The sequence below is a fragment of the Kryptolebias marmoratus genome, linkage group LG11 (genome assembly GCF_001649575.2).
Source record: "Kryptolebias marmoratus isolate JLee-2015 linkage group LG11, ASM164957v2, whole genome shotgun sequence".
Lineage (NCBI taxonomy): Eukaryota > Metazoa > Chordata > Actinopteri > Cyprinodontiformes > Rivulidae > Kryptolebias > Kryptolebias marmoratus.
In genome coordinates this window covers 17290807-17309834 of record NC_051440.1, presented here as the reverse complement: position 1 = coordinate 17309834, position 19028 = coordinate 17290807, and the positions used below count along the sequence as shown (strand labels likewise).

Genomic DNA, 19028 nt, shown 5'->3' with positions numbered 1-19028 from the left:
GCACTTATGCATGTTCACAACCACACACAAATAGATGTAGGAATGCCTATGTAGGTATCATATGTAGACATATAGATAGATATGTGAAGGTATATTCATGTGTATGCTGTGCTTTGTCATGTCCTTTACAGGGGAACAGACAGTGGTCAGGTGCTTGCCGTGTTGCCGTGTGCTCTCTTTGTGTATACATCTTATATTTTGTAGTCTTTCTTTCTCTCTCTTCTTTTTCTTTCTATATTATAATGAAAAAAAAAATAAATATATTTATATATATATATAATAAACACTCCACTTGATAATCACTAGAATAAATAGTTTTCAATAATGGTGTGGAGAGGATGGCTGTAAGGGGAGAAGGGAGGCCATTAAAAAAAAAAAAAAAAAAAAAAAAGATGCAAGTTGTGACCTTGTTAGCTGGGAATGCAATTAAATATCAACATTTACCAAAATAATAAGCCAACTCACAGAATTGTCTATATTTTGCAGCAATGCTACTACATTGCAGCAGCAAAGTAAGCTGGTGTCATATATTTAAAATAGCAAATGGCCAAAGAAAATTCCAGTGTGATGTAGCGCTTCACATGCTAGCCATCAGTTAGGTAATGACTTTACAGCATGCTTAAGAAAGAAAGAGCAACAGGCCAAGAAAAACAATAGTAAGCCTGCTTTGTGATCAATATTGTAAACCTAATTTTCCCAGTGGTTTGAACTTGACTCATTACGTGGTGCTCTGAAACACATTCTGCCATTTGGCTTGTGAACAGGATGTAGATAATTCTGAATTTTAGGGGGAGTCAGATGTAGGCACACATGGCTTTAAACTGATGTATCTGTTAGAGAATATGCCAAAAAATACTGTGAATGAATGGTCTTTGAACATTTACTGTCGCGCTTTCTAAGATGAAGTCCAGCTGGCTGTCTCTCATTGAGCCTCGGGTTACATCACCATGACATGTCCCCGTGCCAGAGTGGAATATAGTTGGAGGAAGTAGAGTACATCATTTAGCCGGCTGCCTGGCGGCTGCAACATTGTACTGGCGTATCCTAGCAACCGGTGTGGAAGAAGGGCTCGTTCAGGCAAAGCCTCAGTTCCAGCTGGTGATCTCTGAGGAGTCTGCATGTGTGTGTACGGGTGTGTCTGTTAGCTTGCTGGGATAATAGATGAGTGCTGTAGAAATTAGCGTGCTGGCTCAGCCCTGCGGGGAAGATCAATATCAACTATACATTCATCTCTAATTATCACGGCGGAAGTTAGAAGGGATCTTTCTTCCTCCTTCCCACTCTCTCGCTCTGTTTCGCCATCTTTCTGTCATAATTCCCCACACTTTTACTCTCAAATCTGCCTGTCTTTCTATGAATTTTTAACATTTTAAAGGAACAAGCGTGTTAATATGGCACATTACTTGAATAACAGTGTTTTCCCTTTTGAGTTTTTCACTGCTTGTCCTTTCCTCTCTTTCCCGTTTACATAAACGTAGAAAACATTACGTTTTTGGTCCCTTGTCCTTTTGGGTCCTCCACCAACTGACTGCTGACTCTATATCATCACACTACAGACATAGGAGTTTGTTACACTAATTTGACTTAAAGGGGGCCCTCTTCTTTCTCTTTTTGACAGTGCTCAGTATAGGTGAAGGAGGTTTCTGGGAAGGCACGGTCAAAGGGAGGACGGGCTGGTTCCCTGCAGACTGCGTGGAAGAAGTTCAGATGAGGCAGTATGACCCAAGGCTTGGTGAGACATCTGGATGCACATTCACACACACTTACATATACACATACACAGTGGGAACCTAAAAAGCCACAGTCCAACAAAATTCAATCTGGTTATGATGCACCAGTGCTTGTTTAGGAGAGTTAAATCTTGTTGTTGTAAGTCCTTTGGCTTTTGCTGTAGTTATATCCTTTTTTATGTAGTCTTTTCTCCAGGTGTTTAAAGGTTAATAAATTTTTAAGAATTCTAAAAACAGCACTATGAAATAATGAAAAAAAAATGTTTTAACCAATAATTTTACTTCATGATGACGTTTGTTGGATCATTGTCTTAAATTTTCTAACTTTCAGTTTTCTGTCTTTTCAATAAACTACATGTTACAATAAAATATCATTTGTCTGCAACAACCATCACCAGCTGTTTAAAAATAAATATTGATTTAAAGATACAGACAGACAATAAGCGTGGGAATTTAATAATGATAAAACCTTAAAAACAACCTCCGTTATATTAAATATGTCAATTTAAAATTACTTGCATATGAAAATTACACTCATTTTAAATTGTGTCTAACTATTTTATTTACTTACTCAGTTTTGGCTTTTACAGAATTTATTTTCCCAGCTTCTTTATTTGACAAAGTGAGAGAACTTCTTAATCTGATACATTTGTCTTTTTACTTGTCCAGCTCTTATCTGCCACCCTTCATCTCCACTCTTCTCCTCTTTCCAGTCCTGCTCATAAAAGAATGCAAACACTGTGTCTAATTATTAAGATGAATTTTAAAAACATGTTTGTTATGTATGTAAAAATATACAAACATTTATAAATGTTCATATTTTTAAACACAACAAGTTTATGTTGACAGCTCAGTCTTTGTTATATTATAGGCTAAATTGTAAATTTTAGATACTTTTTCTATTTTAGCTGAGCTATATGTTCAAATTTGTAGTTTTTTTCCTATAAAATTTGACTTTTTCAATATTTTCTGAGACAAAAATCAGTGTCTTTCATATCTGAAATCTTGGGGTAACTTTTTTTCTTTTCATAATTGTTTTGCCTTGTTATCAAAAATGGTGCAGAAGCCAGAGAAGCTCAGAAAACATCTCTCCTCTTCATCAACCTGATTTAGTAGATGAAGCAGAACTACTTTGCTGCTACAGCAACAGAAAAAAAAATCCTCTTCCACTTCCTCTAGCCACAGCTGCAACTCCTTACTTTAAAAAAACATTAAATATAACACAACCAATCTACCACTCAAAGCCGACAAATATGAGCATGTATCCTGTCTCTGTCACACTGCCCAAAATACACACCTGCCAGGCACATAGATGGTGCCAGGGAGGGCAAACTGAATAGTGCTGGTCTAAAACAGAAAAAACAACAGCATGTCCAGTTTTTTTTTTACTTGAGCTTTTGAAAAAAAAATATGAAATGAACAAGTTCTATTTCAAATCATTGACCTATTTATTTCAATACTTTTTCTTTGTTATGTTGCAAAAGTTTTAAAAATGTAAAAACGAACATTTAACGTTTTAAATAACCGTATGTTTGTTTAAAAAAGAATTGATTATCTGTCTCAAATTCTGTGTATTTATTATTATATTCAAATTACATGCATGATTATCAATGAAAAGAATCTCACAAATGCATAACTTTGAGAATCAATACCAACTTTAAGCAATCCAGGAATGCACTTTCTTCCTGCTTCCTTCGTTGACATTTTCCTCCCATGCTGACTGCTGTCCTGAGTTTCCACCAGGCTTTTATGGGTACTTAATTAAAACCTAATTAAATGCAGGTGCACTGGAAAGGTTGCCCAGTTTAGCTTAAGTTAAGAACATGTGGACAAAGAGTGCATTGGGGCACGTTTTTCAGGGAATTCACCAGCAAACAACCACTTAATAACATGTCAACATTTAAGAACTTCTCTATATTAAAAGAAAAAGTCACATCTTTCTGATTGTGACCTTAGGGGTAACGTGATACTCCATCCATCCATCTATCAAACCATCGATTTTCTTTTACCTGCTTCTTGTTTTCCGGATCACGGAGGAGCTGGTGCTTATCTCCAGCTGTCACAGTGCAAGAGGTGGGGTAGACCCTGGACAGGTTGCAAGTTGGTAATATTACAATATAACTTAAAAGTAAAAGCCTCGAACACTGCAGTATTTCAAGAGACCTAATTGTATTTTTTATAGTAGAGTATTTATTCTGTTATGGAAAAAAAAACCAATGAAACTATTTAATGTGTATAGACTCTTTAATAAGAGATTGGTTCAACAGAAATAATTCCATCGTCCATACCATGATCATCCTTTCTTTGATTATCACCAATAACTCAGTCAATTTTACAAATGTTACACAAAAAATTATGGTAGTTATAGCTGAGAGACACTATTAACAAGCACTAATAGATTGCATAAAAGCTTTGTTTTAAAACTTTGTCTTGCAAGGCAGTGGGCAAAATGCATTTTTTTAAGAAATGGTACTTTTTGTTTTAGGACTTTTTATGTCTGCTTCTGTTTTTGATGTTTAATCCCTCAAGTGAAGGGTGCCAGTGTTGTACATATCTGGAGGAATGCTCTGCTATTTTTAGAGACTAGTATTGTTATTAACCATCTCTTTTAACTAATAAGATTATTGCTGCTGCACTAAGGTTTAATACTGTCTACATTTAATCTTATGTACAAATAAATATGTTAACTAAGAACAAAAACTCTGTAAAAAAAAAAGTTCAGGCATTGATGATGATCCTTACCATCAAAAAAAATACTTTTTTCTACCATGATAACCCGATGATCTGTGCTATGGCAGCAGAAATTAATGTAAACAATGTAGCTTTTGTAAACAACTGGGAATAAATCAGATTAATGTGGCCACATTCCAGTTTAGACAGTCATTTAACTAACAGATGGCGCATTTTGTTTAGTGTGGTTTCAAGGGCAACAATGTGTGTGGCACTAAACTCCACGGAGCACCATAAAGAAGCATCACGGAAACCATCTGGCCATCTCGTGGGATAGTTTAGCACTGCAGCGCATACATATATTTGAAATGGGACAAGGACATTTTTTGTCATAAATTTCATCCTGCTTCTTGTTTCTTATTTGTCATATGTCTCCTTGGGCATATTTCTGGGGCAGCTGGGTCCTTTTCCCGGTTGGAAGCATTGTTGAGGGATTGAGGTTACCTCAACGTAGGTGTGAAGAGATGAGAACAGCTGGAATGTCTAAAGACTCCATTTAAATGCATTGTGAGAACAGATAGGGAAAGGTGGGAAAGAGAGGGCCAGATAGCCAGGGAGACGGATGGTGGAGTATACTCTAAGAGACAGCAAAGTAGAGATGGTGGAGCATGTTTCTGAGGAAGAGAGGAAAAGAGGGAAGGGAAAAGAGAGGGAGGACAGGAGATGGTTCTGATATTGATGCCCAACTCAGTCATAAATCCTGAAAACCTGAACTCTCATATATCTATTTTTTGAAGATTAAAAGAGTCCCATCCTCCCTTCTCCTTCCTGCCAGACACTGCCTTTTTTAACACTTCTTGTTTTTATATGAATTATACATTAAACTAGAGTATATGTCGTTGATTAAAATGCACATTTCTGAATTTAATGAAGCAATACAAGATAATTTTATCCTGATATTCATCAGTAGTGATACAACAGCAGAGCAACACAGGATTACACAGTAACATATTCACTGGGACACATTCAAACACACACAGAGTTGTTTATCTGGAGGCAGCCATTGAGGCGTTACTGACAGTGAGGGCAATGTGTCTCAGCGTAGTGAAGCAGGAAAGACGGCACGCTCTACAATTAGGTAACCCAAATACTACTGAGTGCACGCTCTCTTTCCTGCTGTCTCTCAGTTTCTCTCTACCACTGCACATCACCATGAGCCATGACTCTGAAAGTGGTATCTCTCTTTATCTATCCCTGCCTCTGTCTCTTCTCTGCCAGGTTTGAAAGAGCAGTGATGAAAAACGGGGGAGGGGGGGAGTGGGAGGGCAGAATAAAAGTAGTTTCATTCAGAGGGACAGAAAATGAAAAAGACAGTGAAAGGAAGCAGGTGGCCATGTGAAAGAGGCAGTTTAAACTATCACTGATTCTGCTGGTTCTTATCTGTCACCGCTTTGCTCCTCTCTCTCAGCACAGCCAGAGCTCCCCACAACCAGCAGTTCATCTTCAGCCAACGCTCGAGGGGACAGAGAAAGAGAGGTGGTGGGAGACAAGGGCAAAGTGTAGCAGTCAAAGACAAAAAAAAAGCAACATGCAACAATGGAGACACGAGCAACTGATAAAGAAAAGAAGGGCAAACAGTAGAGAGTATTGATTGAATTCATTAGGGCTACAATGAGTGATGGTGAAGTGCTGATACGTGTCTGTGGGGTGTGCAGTGTCCATATTCTAAAGAGAATCAATTTACTGTTTAAGGTTAATAAACAATAACTCAGAGACAAGAAGAATACTAATGTTTATTAAACGTCACACACAAATGATGCTGAATATTTTCTCCCACTCTGTTTACACTCCCTTTCACATATGCACACAGCACACATGCTGCTGGCCTGTTTCTTGCGGCTAATAGTTGATGTTTACTTGCAGCAACAGAGGGGATAATGATGTGACTATTAACTGCTCTTCCTTTTCTAATGATGCAAACAAATTGTGATGCCAGTCATTTTCTGCAATGGCACTGTTAATCTCTTTTCTACAATCTGTTAGGGTGTTACGAGCCTCCAGAGGGAAAACCATGCCCCTCATTCTGCTTTCAGTTAAAAACAAATAAAAATTACAGTAATACAAATAATCTGCCCTTCTGGTAACTAAAGCCTGCATTTTTTTTTCCAGAGCCTTCATTTTTCTTTTTTGGTGCCCTGCAGTGTTGAATGTCCTCAAAGAGCATTGCAGCCTCTCACAGCATTATAAAATATATTATTTTATTGAAGCAATAAGCAAAGCTTAAAATTTTCAGTGGTCTATGTCTTAACAAAAGGGCAAACATTCATTTATCTTCCTTTTTTGGGGCTTGTTAACTCCATTCTCTTGTTCTTCCTTCATAGTGGCACAATTGAATGACTCACAGCTGCTTGAATCAGCCCAGTCAGATCCAGCCTGAGCTATTTTTAGCCTGCCCATTAAGAAGTTTTGGAGTGTGTCTGCACTCCCTCAGAATGCTTAAGCATTAATGTTGCAGCAGCAGCCGAGACTGACATGAACGGAACATTTAAAAGGGGAGGGTAGCATAGAAAGGGTAGCAGTGAGAGAGAGATGGTGCAGTGAGTTGCAGAGGAATCATACAAAAAGTCAACTGGCCACAGTTGTGTTGCTATTAAAACTGGTTTCTTTTTGTAGCTTTCAATTTGTCTACTCATGTCCAAGGTGCAGGCTCACTGAGTATTTCTCATACTGTGATTTATTTGGACAGTAATAAAAATAATTTGACAATATTATTTAATTATCTTCAGCATGTTAATGTGCTTTCTGAAAATGCTGATACCAAAAGCTATTTTATGTTTATTGCCAATATGATTTAGCCTACAGTATCCCATGGCAATATTAGCTTTCAGGTATTTCTTTTTTGTAGTGTTACATTATATTAGAAGACTTCTTAGATAAAATTACAATATGGATGGACTTGCCTATAGTGCGAAAGATTTGGCAGTTTATGGAAATAGTCACATTCTGCAGTCTAAAAGACTGGATATTCATGACCTTATTCTCAGCAAATGTTCCGCTATGCAATCTAAATTGAGGGAGATGATTAGACTATCAGGAGAAATAATATCTGACTGGCACACACGGTGTCTGTCCCCACTTTTTAAGTACCTACTCCTCTGCGGTACTACTTTCTTCAGCTGTTTGTTTAATCATTCATCAAGGTTGACCTCAGACATTGGCTCACTTAGTATCAGTGATTTTTATCCGTTTTTATTAGGACAACATTTTTGTCAAAGTGGTGTTTTTCGTGCTGTGGTGGACCCCTCCTCATTTTTATTAACTTAAGCTAGCAGACAGGTGAACATGAGAGTCAAGGCCATTTGTCAGGTGTCAAAGTTGAGTGGTGTTATTGCGGCCAGTGTTTTATACAGAGGAGTTGTGATGGCAGCAATACTGAAGATGCTTTCAAAATGGCAGTTTTAATGAGAAAGATCCCCAGCCCCCACTGCACCACATTTAGGAGTGAGAAGTTTGGAGGTTTGGTGGCAGACCTTGTGAATACTGCTGAGCTGCCGGCCTAGGATTTGCATCATTTCCTCTGAGTGTTGGTGGCCTCAAATACCCCAAAAAGAGAAAAAAGTTTCAAAATCCACATTTCAGTCAGCTCTGACAACATGAAGAGTGACAGAGAAGAAGACAGGTAGGATGTCAGTATGGATCAGGAGAAAACAATGACAAGGAAGACAAAAATGCAATTCTCCATGTTGTGTCCTCCTCCCTAATCTATAAGTGTTAACACCTTTTGCCAGAAGTTACAAACTGCAGTTTTTCTGCTGGAAGGGCTTTTACAGAGCACAGTTTCTCCTCTCTGAAGATGAGGAGGCAGTTCAAATTGTGCTGGAGGAGGAAAAAAGTTTTAGCTATTTTGCTTGATATTTCTTTTGTCCAGAAAAAGGAATTGGATTGATGTGCCCCATATTGAGCTTAAGTTTAATCTTCAAATCCAAAACATAAACTCAGATTGCTGACACACAATGCTCTATCCAAGCAGGTAAATAGTTCTAGTTGAAAGAGTTTGCACGATACTTATTTTCCCCTGTTTAAGGTGCTGCTGAAACTGTGGGATTCCCAACTCTGTGTGTCCTCCTTGTGGCTGGATGTAAAGCATCATCTCCTTTGTATGGTGATATGATTAACCTCTAGTCTGGCACACAGCTTGTGTGTGTTCTCAGTTTGTTGAACAGCAAATCGAACATCCTCTCCAGGGAGAATTCGCTGTACAAGAAGTAGACATTCAACATCATGCACTCTGGGATGCCCACTCTCAGTTGGAAAGAGGCAGATATCACTGGATTGTGCAGAAGTGCACAGAGTCTTATTAAGAAATGAGGACTGTGCAATCTGTGGTGGCTGCACTAGTGCATCTAAGAAGGAAGTACTATTGAACATGTTCTCTCTGCTCAGCCCAACAGTGCTATTACTGAGCTTATTGTGATTTGCTCATCACGTTATAGGCCCTCTCAGGGCTATCTTTTCCTGTTGTTGGCACTGACAGCAGCAGCAAAAAGAAAATGTAACAATATATCTGTGTTATGAGCTCAATCTCATTTTGGGGACCTTCTGTTCTGGCAACAGCTTCTCAGCTCCAGATAGAGGATGTTATTGTGGTATATGAATCACAAAAAGCCCACTAAATATGTTTTGGTTGAAAAGACACCAAATAATCCTTAAATATCTTGACTAAAATTCTACTAAATTTGGTGAAAAAGGAAGAACACATAAACTCACATTTCACTTAGTTTCAAAACGTAATTAGAATTCACTCACTTGAGATATAAACTCAAGACCTTGACTTTACCAGAATATCTCATAACTGATTGAGCTAAACAGCCACAGTTTTTTACAGAAACACTACATTTTAAATTGCTGATCGTGAGATTGGCAATAAAACTCTGAAGCAGTCATACTGAGGATTTAAACTTTCTATATTAAATAATAAAATAACAATGAAAAGTCACAAAACAATTTGTGGTAAAAAGAAAATGAATAAAAATCACATTTCGCAGTATTTTGAATACCAGCATCAAATTACCAACATAAAATAGCTGTTCTTTCTGTTTATTTTTCTTTAATTCTAATTTTTGTTGGGTTTTAGAAGTTGTTCTCTATCTTTGTTTGCTGCCTTGTCATATGTAGAAAGTTCTCACCTTTTTATTGGCACTTTAACACAGCAGTCCTCCAAACACCCTGATAAAATCCTCACCACATAACATTACTGTTTTTTGCTGGTTTGTGAGATATCACCAAACAAGTCTTGACAGTGATTCTACTGTGCAGTATTAATAGTTTTACTTAAGAAAAAAACATTTTCAAGCACCTCTTTTAGTAAGTATTAGTTATAGAAAGGCTAAAAATAAAGCACTGAACACATGCAGTCCACAAATGACTGTATGCACTTGCTGCTCTGAGTAGTCTGAATCTGAATTTCGGAACAAAAGTTCAGCTGAAAGGCTGAGCAACACAGACAGAATTTATGAAAGCACCTGTTTGTAAAATTCAGTTAATACTGTGTGTGGGCTCAAATTTGTTAGCATACAAAACATATCTGGGACACAAACAATCAAAGTGAAAATATTAAAAAAAGAGAATAACAGCAAATGGGAAAACTTACAGTGCTTGGGTTGCTGATCAGTGGTGTAATTTTATAACTCTACTAGTGACTGTTGTGATTGTATGGATGGCCCTGTTGCAGTTCATCAAAACACAATCTGGTATGTCATTGTTGTAATCAGAGCGATTTTCTCTTGAGAGCCATTCCGTGACAGGTGGCAAAATGGAATCTTTTTCAGAAACTGAGGAAATTCTGAAAATTACATTTTTTTTTATGATTGGGATATAAAAACACTTGATAAACGATGAAAAGATTTACTCAGTGATTAATTATTCATGCAAATTAGGAGCTGGGTGTTCTTGGAGCATCAGTATAAAACACAATTAAGGAAAGAACATCCAAGAAACCAGAACTAGATAACATTCTTAAAGTCCACATGAGAATGCTTGAAACGAAAATACCCCCCCAAAAAAAGAAGAAGAAGAAAAAGAGAACCAAATATTGGCTGCGTTTATGAATCCTGCCATAGTGGGAGTGGATTTTACATTTTTCATGTGAGGACTGTAGTCACCAAGCAGCATTTAAATTGTAAATCTTTTTCTTTGAAATGTTCATTTTTTATGAAATAAGCATCTGGCACTCAGATGAGATATATATATATATATATATATGGAAAAACTTATTTTAGTTAGAGCAGTTAAATGCAAATATAAACAAAATGTTGGACACATAACAGTACATACCATGTTCACATTTTAAGACTTAAGCATGCTGACCTGGAAGCCTTAGCTTTTCTTTTATTCTTGCATCTCTTCCTTCCACTGTTTGTTTTCAGTGTGTCATATTATCTACATTTCAAGGACATGTTCTGTCTTCACCCTTCATACTTTCGCTCTCATGCAAACAATGAATAATGAAAAGGTGTCTGTGTGTGTGTGTGTATGTGTTAACAAGGCCAGCTGCAGAGAAGACATTGGTCCCATTATTTTTGCTTATATTACTTTTCCCTCTGACTGCTGAAGGAGACAAGTCATTTTTAAATCCCTGTTTTGGTAAATGTCTTTTTTTGTTGTATGAAACATGCCTCCATTAAGGTCTTGTCTCAATAATCAGGACTCTTTTAAGCAGTGATATATATTCTGAAAATTTAAACTTGATGTCCAAAAAGCATGATTCGTTTTTTTTTTTCAGCTGTATGGTTTGTGCATTGTATCAAATGATGTGGTTTTCATTTTGGCTCCCATATAAGTTTTTTGATGAGGTAAGCATTTCTCATTTAAAATTCACAGCCAAAACCTTTGAAGGAGCTCATTTCAGCAACAATTCAGCTTTTACTGGTGTTTTAGTGTTTAGATAAGTCACAAACATTAAAAATATAACTTTTGTTTTTATAAACATTATTTGTGAACGTTAGTAATTGCATTTCATTAAAAAGTAAATTTGTCCACATATAGGAAGACCTGTAGCAGAAGCCTAATGTTAGATGTATTTGTTTTGGTTTGGTTTGTTAAGAAAATGATTTTTAACCTTACATTTACCCAGTGAGTGGATCTATACTGTATATTAGAAATGAATGGTTAGTTTAAATTCCCCCAGTCACTATTTTCAGTGTTTCAGTGAACCACCCAGTGGCAACCTGTTTTAGTAAGCTTCTTTTATAGTTGCAGGAATTAGTCTGTTCCAAATAGAGATTTTAAGTCAGTCATCAGTAACTCTCCAGCGCGGACATGTAAAATGCAGAGAGAGTATGCAAATCCAGGCACAGAGGAGCAGTGCATGTGCATGCAAATCGACTGACTTTTATTCAACTTTGTGCTTATACACACACACACACACATTTTACTCATTGTCTATATTCTGTGTGGAGTCAGCAGATGGATTTGCATAGCCAACTAATCCATCTTATTAAAAGGAGAGACAGAGAAAGAGAAATAATAAGGCACAGGTTCTGAGACATGTCTTTGGCATTAAAATTTAGCTGAGTCAGTGTAATAGACAGGCAGCACAAGAAGAGTCCTGTCTCATAACCCTTGAGAAAAAAAATCATCTCAAAGGGACATTAAGTTACTTAAGTCCCATATTTTAAGGTGTCTGTGTGGAGGTGGTGGTGGCGGGTTTGTATTTTGTTTGTTGACCAAAGAGTGATGGCAGTTATCTGTACCTTTCATCAGAATTCAGTCAAGTGTGTTAAACCATCTCACTCTGTGGAGGACAGATCCATAACAAATCATAATAGATGGCAATTCTATTTGAACAATGAATCAACGCTGAAACAGGTTTGACAGTTGAGCAGAGACGTTTCACATTTAACAGAGGCTGCACTGCAGGACAGCGGGTCACATGCATGCACACACGTGCACGTGCGCAAACAGAAATAAAAAGACACAGCAGGGCAGGTCACTGCAGCTCTCTAAAGGTAGATTATTTCCCACCTTCATGGCTGCTTTCATACACTTTTCACCTGTAGTTCTTTAAAGTAATGTGTGGACACTGTCTCTCTCTGGAAGTTAATTTGCCTAATTTGTAACTATAAATAAAACATGATTTCCAAATAAATATTCAGGTTTTACAATGTAAATGAAAAAAAGAATTATTCAAACCCAAATTACCAAATTGAAAATACAAAAAGCATATCACCCTCTGAAATGTTAAAAAAAAAATTTGACAGCCATATGCTTATTTAAAATTTTACTATTACAGTAGCTGAATGGGAGCATGGTTACCACTCTGCTGCATCACCTTTTTTATAACAATGCAAGGTTCCAAAAATTACAAAAATTCTAAAGCTGAGGCAACAATAATACATAAATAAACTGTTGTTCTACTACAAACTTTGGTGAAAAGGTCTATGCAGTTTGTGTTGCTTTTTGTTTTTGTAACAGTGTCAATCTTCTGCTGTTTTACATGAGTGAGCAAGAGGTAATCAGTTAAATCAGGTTAAATTGGGCACAGAATAAAACACCATGAAAGGGAAATTGAATTAAATGATTTCTCTTAAATTTCCCAGAAAATTGCATTAATCTTTCATCTTTCATAAGTTCTAGGTCTTTTTGCATACAAGTTGTGATTTGTCACAACAAATCAATTATAGCATTGTCTTAAAATTAGTAATTATTGCAATATAATTAAAGTAATGCAGGTTTATTGTTAATACCCTAAATTTAGCTCTAAGTTTTGCTGTAACCATGTAAGAACTGAAAAATTATCTTAAGGTTGACGTCTTATGTAACCAAAGTCATGTTTTAAACATTTGAAATCACACTGGAATTCATATAAAAAATGTATTTTGTCCTTTTTGTTTTGATGAACTAGATTTCTTTCATGATTTTTATAGAAAATAATATGAGAGCTACCAAACGTAAACTTGTTCAAACTTTCTTTTTTCTTTCTTCTCAGCACGAGTCTTTTACACTGCTGGCGAGTTTGATGATGAAAACTAAAATAAATCTGTTTTTATATGAACAAATCTGTTCAGTTTGTCAAAGATTTAAATTGGTATGGATTTTTACAAGTTTTTTAAAGACCATAAATCACTTTTACACACACATTTAAACATATCATCATGTATCATCAACATGTCATCTCAGGTTGGGTTCTCTCATTTCTATCTTTTATTTTTATATCTTTACATTGAAATGTTGTCTTTACTATAGCCCAGCTGATAACTTTCATTTTTACTATTAGATAAACTGCACTGAAGAGGAGATACAGAGATACGATGTTGTAACTTTGAATCAGGTTCTAAGAGACTCAGTATGCTGAACATTTAGGTTTCATCGTGAGTAATCTCATCAATTTGACTTGCAAGCATTTTTTCCGCTGTAACAAGGTTACTCTTTGCAACCTTCTTCTTTCAAAACATATTCACAAGGCTACCCGCTTAAAAGGTAAAGGAGTGTATTTTTTATTTTTAGGTGAAATAGAAAATTAGCAGATATTGAGTTGTGTCTAAAGAAACTATATTTTTAGACATAACTCAATATCTATGTATTATCTACGTATTAATATGTATGTATTTAAATAAACTACATTTTTAAATACATATACAGTATGTAGATTAGCACCATAAAATTACAGAAAATTAAGACTTTAAGGGTTTTTTTTGCATATAAGCAGAAATTCAAATGTCATCAACAATCTCAGTGATAAAGTTGCTCCTCACTCGTCTGCTTTTGTTCCTTCAGAGAATTTGTTTGAGTGCATCTTTGCACAGCTTGACCTCAGCCTCAGACGTGAGCTGCGGTGAGCCATCACTGTGTTTGAGGAGCTTGTAACGTAGTTACTTCTTGTTGTTGGGTTTTAACTGAATTATTCAAGGATTTTTCCTCTTTGAGAGAGCTGAGGTATTTATAGGCGTTGGTCTTCTGCCTCTGATACTTACATGGCAACAACAAGCTCTCCAAAGGCTCTTCAACAAACGAACCAATTCTGAGGGAGAGGAGGAGGAGAAAAGCAGCAGAAAAGCAGAAATATGAAATATATGCTGGAGTTGTTTGCTTGAGGCTGAAAGAGAGTTGGACATTAAGGCCACAAGCAGTGACACACAGTTTTGATGCTACTTGTCCACAAAGTCTATTTTTTATTTTTTTAAGAAGATAAACAGCTTTTAACATAAAAATTCCGCTAAGGAATGTTTAGCTTTCTGCACAAAATGGACTTTTCTGAAGCGGTTTTGATTGTTTAAAGGCAAAGACGAGATGGAAGCTAGTTCTTTAGTATTTCATACTGGAAGATGGACAAGTGGCAAGGAGGACGGACAACATCTCTGTCAAAATCTTGGAAGAAACTGAAAATAGTTTGAAATGGACTGTTGTCCAGTCATGGTCTCAGGTCTGCCTGTGATGTGTAGCAGGATAGATGGAGTAGTAACAGTTGTGAAGACCGAGCCAACCAACCTCATTCATCAGAATCTGTACTGGGGTGAGTTTATCCACAATCTGTAATGTTGTTGTCACCCACCACCAAAGGCGAAAGTGGCACGATCATCTTTTTGTCTGTGTGTGTGTGTGCGTTTGTCTGTAGCATTAGCAAAATATCTCATGAACACTGAATGTATTTTAATGAAACTTTTATCAACAGCTGATTAACTTTTGGTGTCAACTTGTTTCAAGTTGGCTGCCACAGCAAAGTCATCTTAGCCAATAGAAAAATGGCCAAAACTCAGTCAATTTTACAGGTATTGTACTAAAATATGGTGTGGTAGTAGCTGAAACTTGTCTCTATTTTAAATGGTCTGTTAGCAAAATATATCATGAACCACTGGATGGACTTTAAATGAAACTCAGAAAGTAATTATTGGCTTCACATCTTAAGCTTGTTAAATTTTGCAGTCAACCCAAATTAGGATGACCGCCATAGCCAGCTGATTGTAGTCTAATCTGAAATGCTTATGGCTCAGAGAATTTTACAGAATAATTAGCCTTGATTGGGTGCAATGAAAGGAAACATTAATAGTGAAGAATCTTGAAGAACTTGAATGTTTTTTTGAACCTATGTTGGTTTCTAACCTTTTACTACATGGATTTGTCCAAAGTATATTTTTTGTTGTTGTTGTTGAGATTATCCTTTTTTCTCAGCGAAACACGACTTCAGCAATAGGAAGCTGTTTGTTGTTGCTGTTGTGTTCTTTAACATAAGCATGTTTGTTGTCGATAGTGTTTTTTTGTTTTGTTTTTTAAAATAAAAGCACCAGTCAGACACATTAGCCCATTAAAAAAAAATCAGTTGGTAGTTTTGTCAGAACTTAAGGCTCACATTTGAAATCCAGTTTTCTAATTTATTTAATTACTTGAGCAACCGTCTGTTGTTGCTAATGAAATATGATGAGACAGATCAGGCTTTTTAACTCGTGGGGTTTAGTCAAACTGTTCAGCTCCCACATTCGATAGCCTTGATATCTTCTCGTTTACTGGCCTTATTGAATTTTGCCTTTATTAAAAGCTTGTCTCTTTAATGAACCATCAGTATTTGCGTTGTCATTGTCTTATTCTGTGATCAAAGCGGCTTCTTAGACCGTGACGGAAAGAAGAGCATTAAGTTTATATCAAACAGGCTATCTCCTCACTCTTTCTTTTTCCCTTTTCTGGCCAGTCAGTTTTGGTGTTTATAGAGCTCAAACTTTACAGTAGCTTACTTTTTTGTGAAGCCTGTACTACACAAAAATGTAAGCTTGTTGTTCAACCACCTAAAGTAATTAAATGTTATCATATTCCGACTTATATTCTGTTGGAACTGTGTGAAAAATTTATTGTTCCTCAGAATCATAAAGTATACCAATCTGTTAATGAGCATCACTTTTGGAGGATGTTCTGTGAGCTGTAAAAACTCACACCACACCATTTATATCCTGAGTATTCTGGCTTTACAAAATCCATTTAAAATACAATTTTATTATAATGTCCCATTTTAATGTCTTAAGCAAGAACACAAACTAGAAATTCTTTAGTGCTTTGCATTTCTAAACCAAATCCGTGCAGAAGTCTAAATATGTAAACGAGTCTGCAGTAAAACGAGAGTACTTTGTATCTTAACAAGCTGTTGCATCTGGCTGAGTGACCCCAAGAATACTGTCAGCTGAAACAAAAGGATTACAAAACTCGTACAGTTAGATAATTTTGCAAAAAATGTAAAAATCCCATTACCTTTTACTTTTCAGCTGTGTTTAAAAAAAGGAGCCAGTACAAACTAAATAAGAGTAAGGTTGTAAGGTTATATATAAGTCTGTGTATTCTGGAACAAATACAGGAATATAGTCATTTAAAATTTATTGTGATTTTTACCATTTAACACTTTCATGAAACCTAAAATCTTGTTTGTGGTTTAGCCCAATTCCAGTTGAAGATCAAACCTATACAGTCTGCTTTTAGTCTCCTTTTTTGTACTCTATCACACTGTCGTATTGAGAGCATAACTAATTTTATCAGCAGTGGGTGGAAAAAGAGTCACCTATTCTCATTTGTAAGTATGATTCATAAGGTTAGTAAAAATGTAAAGGTTACATGAGGAGGGAAATGTAAATAAAGACACTGGTCTGTTCTTTGTGATGTGTGGATGTGGGTTAGCCTTGTTTCTACCTGTACACTCCCAAAATGTCCATGTTAGATATGTGGAACATCTGGCACAAAAGAGAACAAAGAGAAAAGAGGATTTGGTCTTCCTCCCTGCCTTTCACCAAACAAGCGTCTTATAGGCTGCAGATTCAGCATTTTTCTGATTATGTTAAACACTGCTTTAATATTCAAGGTGTTTGGAGGCCTTTGGGTTCACTACAATCTGTATGTTGTCTTTTGTCTGAGATAAATATGAACAAGGAGGCAAAAAGACAGGAGAGAAAGTGGAGATGTGTGGAAGGATGGGATCAAAAAGTCAATGAGGCCCACTTGATAAGTGTGTGCGTTTGTGCTAATGTGTGTGCAGGTTTGTGTGCAACTTTATCAGCGGTGAAGCAGCATAGGTTAATTCTCATTCAGCAGGTTTCTCTGTGTGTCCATTTTGGTTTGTGTTTCCATTCATCTGTGTGTCTGTGTGTGTGTGTGTGTGTGTAAGATGTAGCTACTGCGTCCTTCAAACAAGGACAGTAAAGGCGTTACAATCTGTCCACATGGACCGTGGGCTAAAAAAAGAGACGTGTGCAGCAGAAATGTAGCATTTTATTAAAACAATAGAAAACATGACGTACTGTAGATTTAGGTTGATGATAAACATGCTTTAATCTCAGCAATACAAATTATGGGAAGCCATCAAAAACCAACAAACACCATTCATTCCTAATTTTATCAATTAATTATTGTTCATACAGAACAGACGGAAACCCTTTCAATGAATTCACGAATGTGAGATAAGAGGGAAAAGTCCTACATTTTTAGGGTTTATTTGGCAGAATTGTTGGCAGCAGAAGAAAACACACACACACACACACACATTCCTCTCAGACAAACTCCTGCTTAATCTTCACTTACTCAGGTCTTAGCTGCTCTTTATACCTCAAAGTGGCTGGTCTCAAAAGGGCTGTAATTGGCTAAAGTCTCCCATCACACTATAGATTTTCTAAATCCTTAAAAGAGAATTTAGAGAAGAAAAAAATCTAGTTTGTTATAAGAGCGTTTGAATTTAAATATCAGTTTGTTTTTTTATGAAACATTTGCACAATAATGGGGAAAAAAACTAACTCTTCCACTTTTTAGTTGCAATCCTTGTCACCCAGCTCATCATATTTTTCCTCACCTGCTATTTCATGGTTCTCTACTGGGAGCTTGGGGGTTCTGTGCAGAATCTTAGTTGTTCCTTAGACTGTGCTGTTCCAGACAGATATTTCTGAGGCGCTTCCTTCTGTTGTCTAGTTTGTCATGGCTTAAGGGTTTTTGTTTTTGGTATTGGCTTAATTGTGTTTTGATTACTTGGATTTTTTTTTTTTTTTCATTATTGTGATTAGAAGTCCTCAACAGTCCCTGGTTCCAGCCCTTACACACCACCTGATTTTTAATAGTAAGCAGCACACATGTTTCCACCCATTACCATCCCTAACAGTATTTGTACTCTTTGTTTTTCCTCAGCTAGTTTAGAGATCATCCTGTTAGATGCTGTTAGTTCCTGCTTTTGTCAAGTCTCATTATGCTGCTCTGGATTCTTGTGTTTGAGTTTTACTAAAAATTCAAGTTTTGACCGTGAATCCAACTCCAGCTTTTGGGTTCAAAACTTTCAAATGTGTAACATGTGAGCAGTTTTATGTTGAGTTTTACTTTTTAGTTAAAGAGTGCATGTATTGACTTGAGGTGCTGTAGCATGTGAGGCTTTTAACCCTTTGAATATTTCTCTCCAGCACTGTTACTACTTGTTATGGTAAACACTAAATCTTTAAGGTTTATGTGGAAAGGCCCGAGGTCCAGACAGCTTGAGTCAACACCTGATGCTGAGTCAAATCCACCCGCTTGCTTCGTGCTCACGGTGAATCCAGCCTCTGCTGGGAGGTCTGCGGCCCACACCTTTCACCTACTGTGAACCACCCAGACGTCCGACAAGACTCAAATTACCATGACAGA

At 36.6% G+C, this 19028-nt stretch overlaps 1 protein-coding gene across 7 annotated transcripts in view; it reads left to right on the top strand.

The window, feature by feature from the left end:
• shank3a (SH3 and multiple ankyrin repeat domains 3a) overlaps positions 1–19028 on the top strand; it is a 134296-nt gene that overhangs the window by 86579 nt on the left and 28689 nt on the right. For all 7 annotated transcript variants that reach the window (XR_005233765.1, XM_025003704.2, XM_037978419.1 and 4 more), the window contains one exon: positions 1619–1732. Coding sequence is in view for 6 of the 7 variants with exons in the window: in XM_025003704.2 (XP_024859472.1) it covers positions 1619–1732 (114 nt within the window). In the remaining variant the exon portion in view is untranslated. The remainder of the gene's footprint in view (positions 1–1618; positions 1733–19028) is intronic.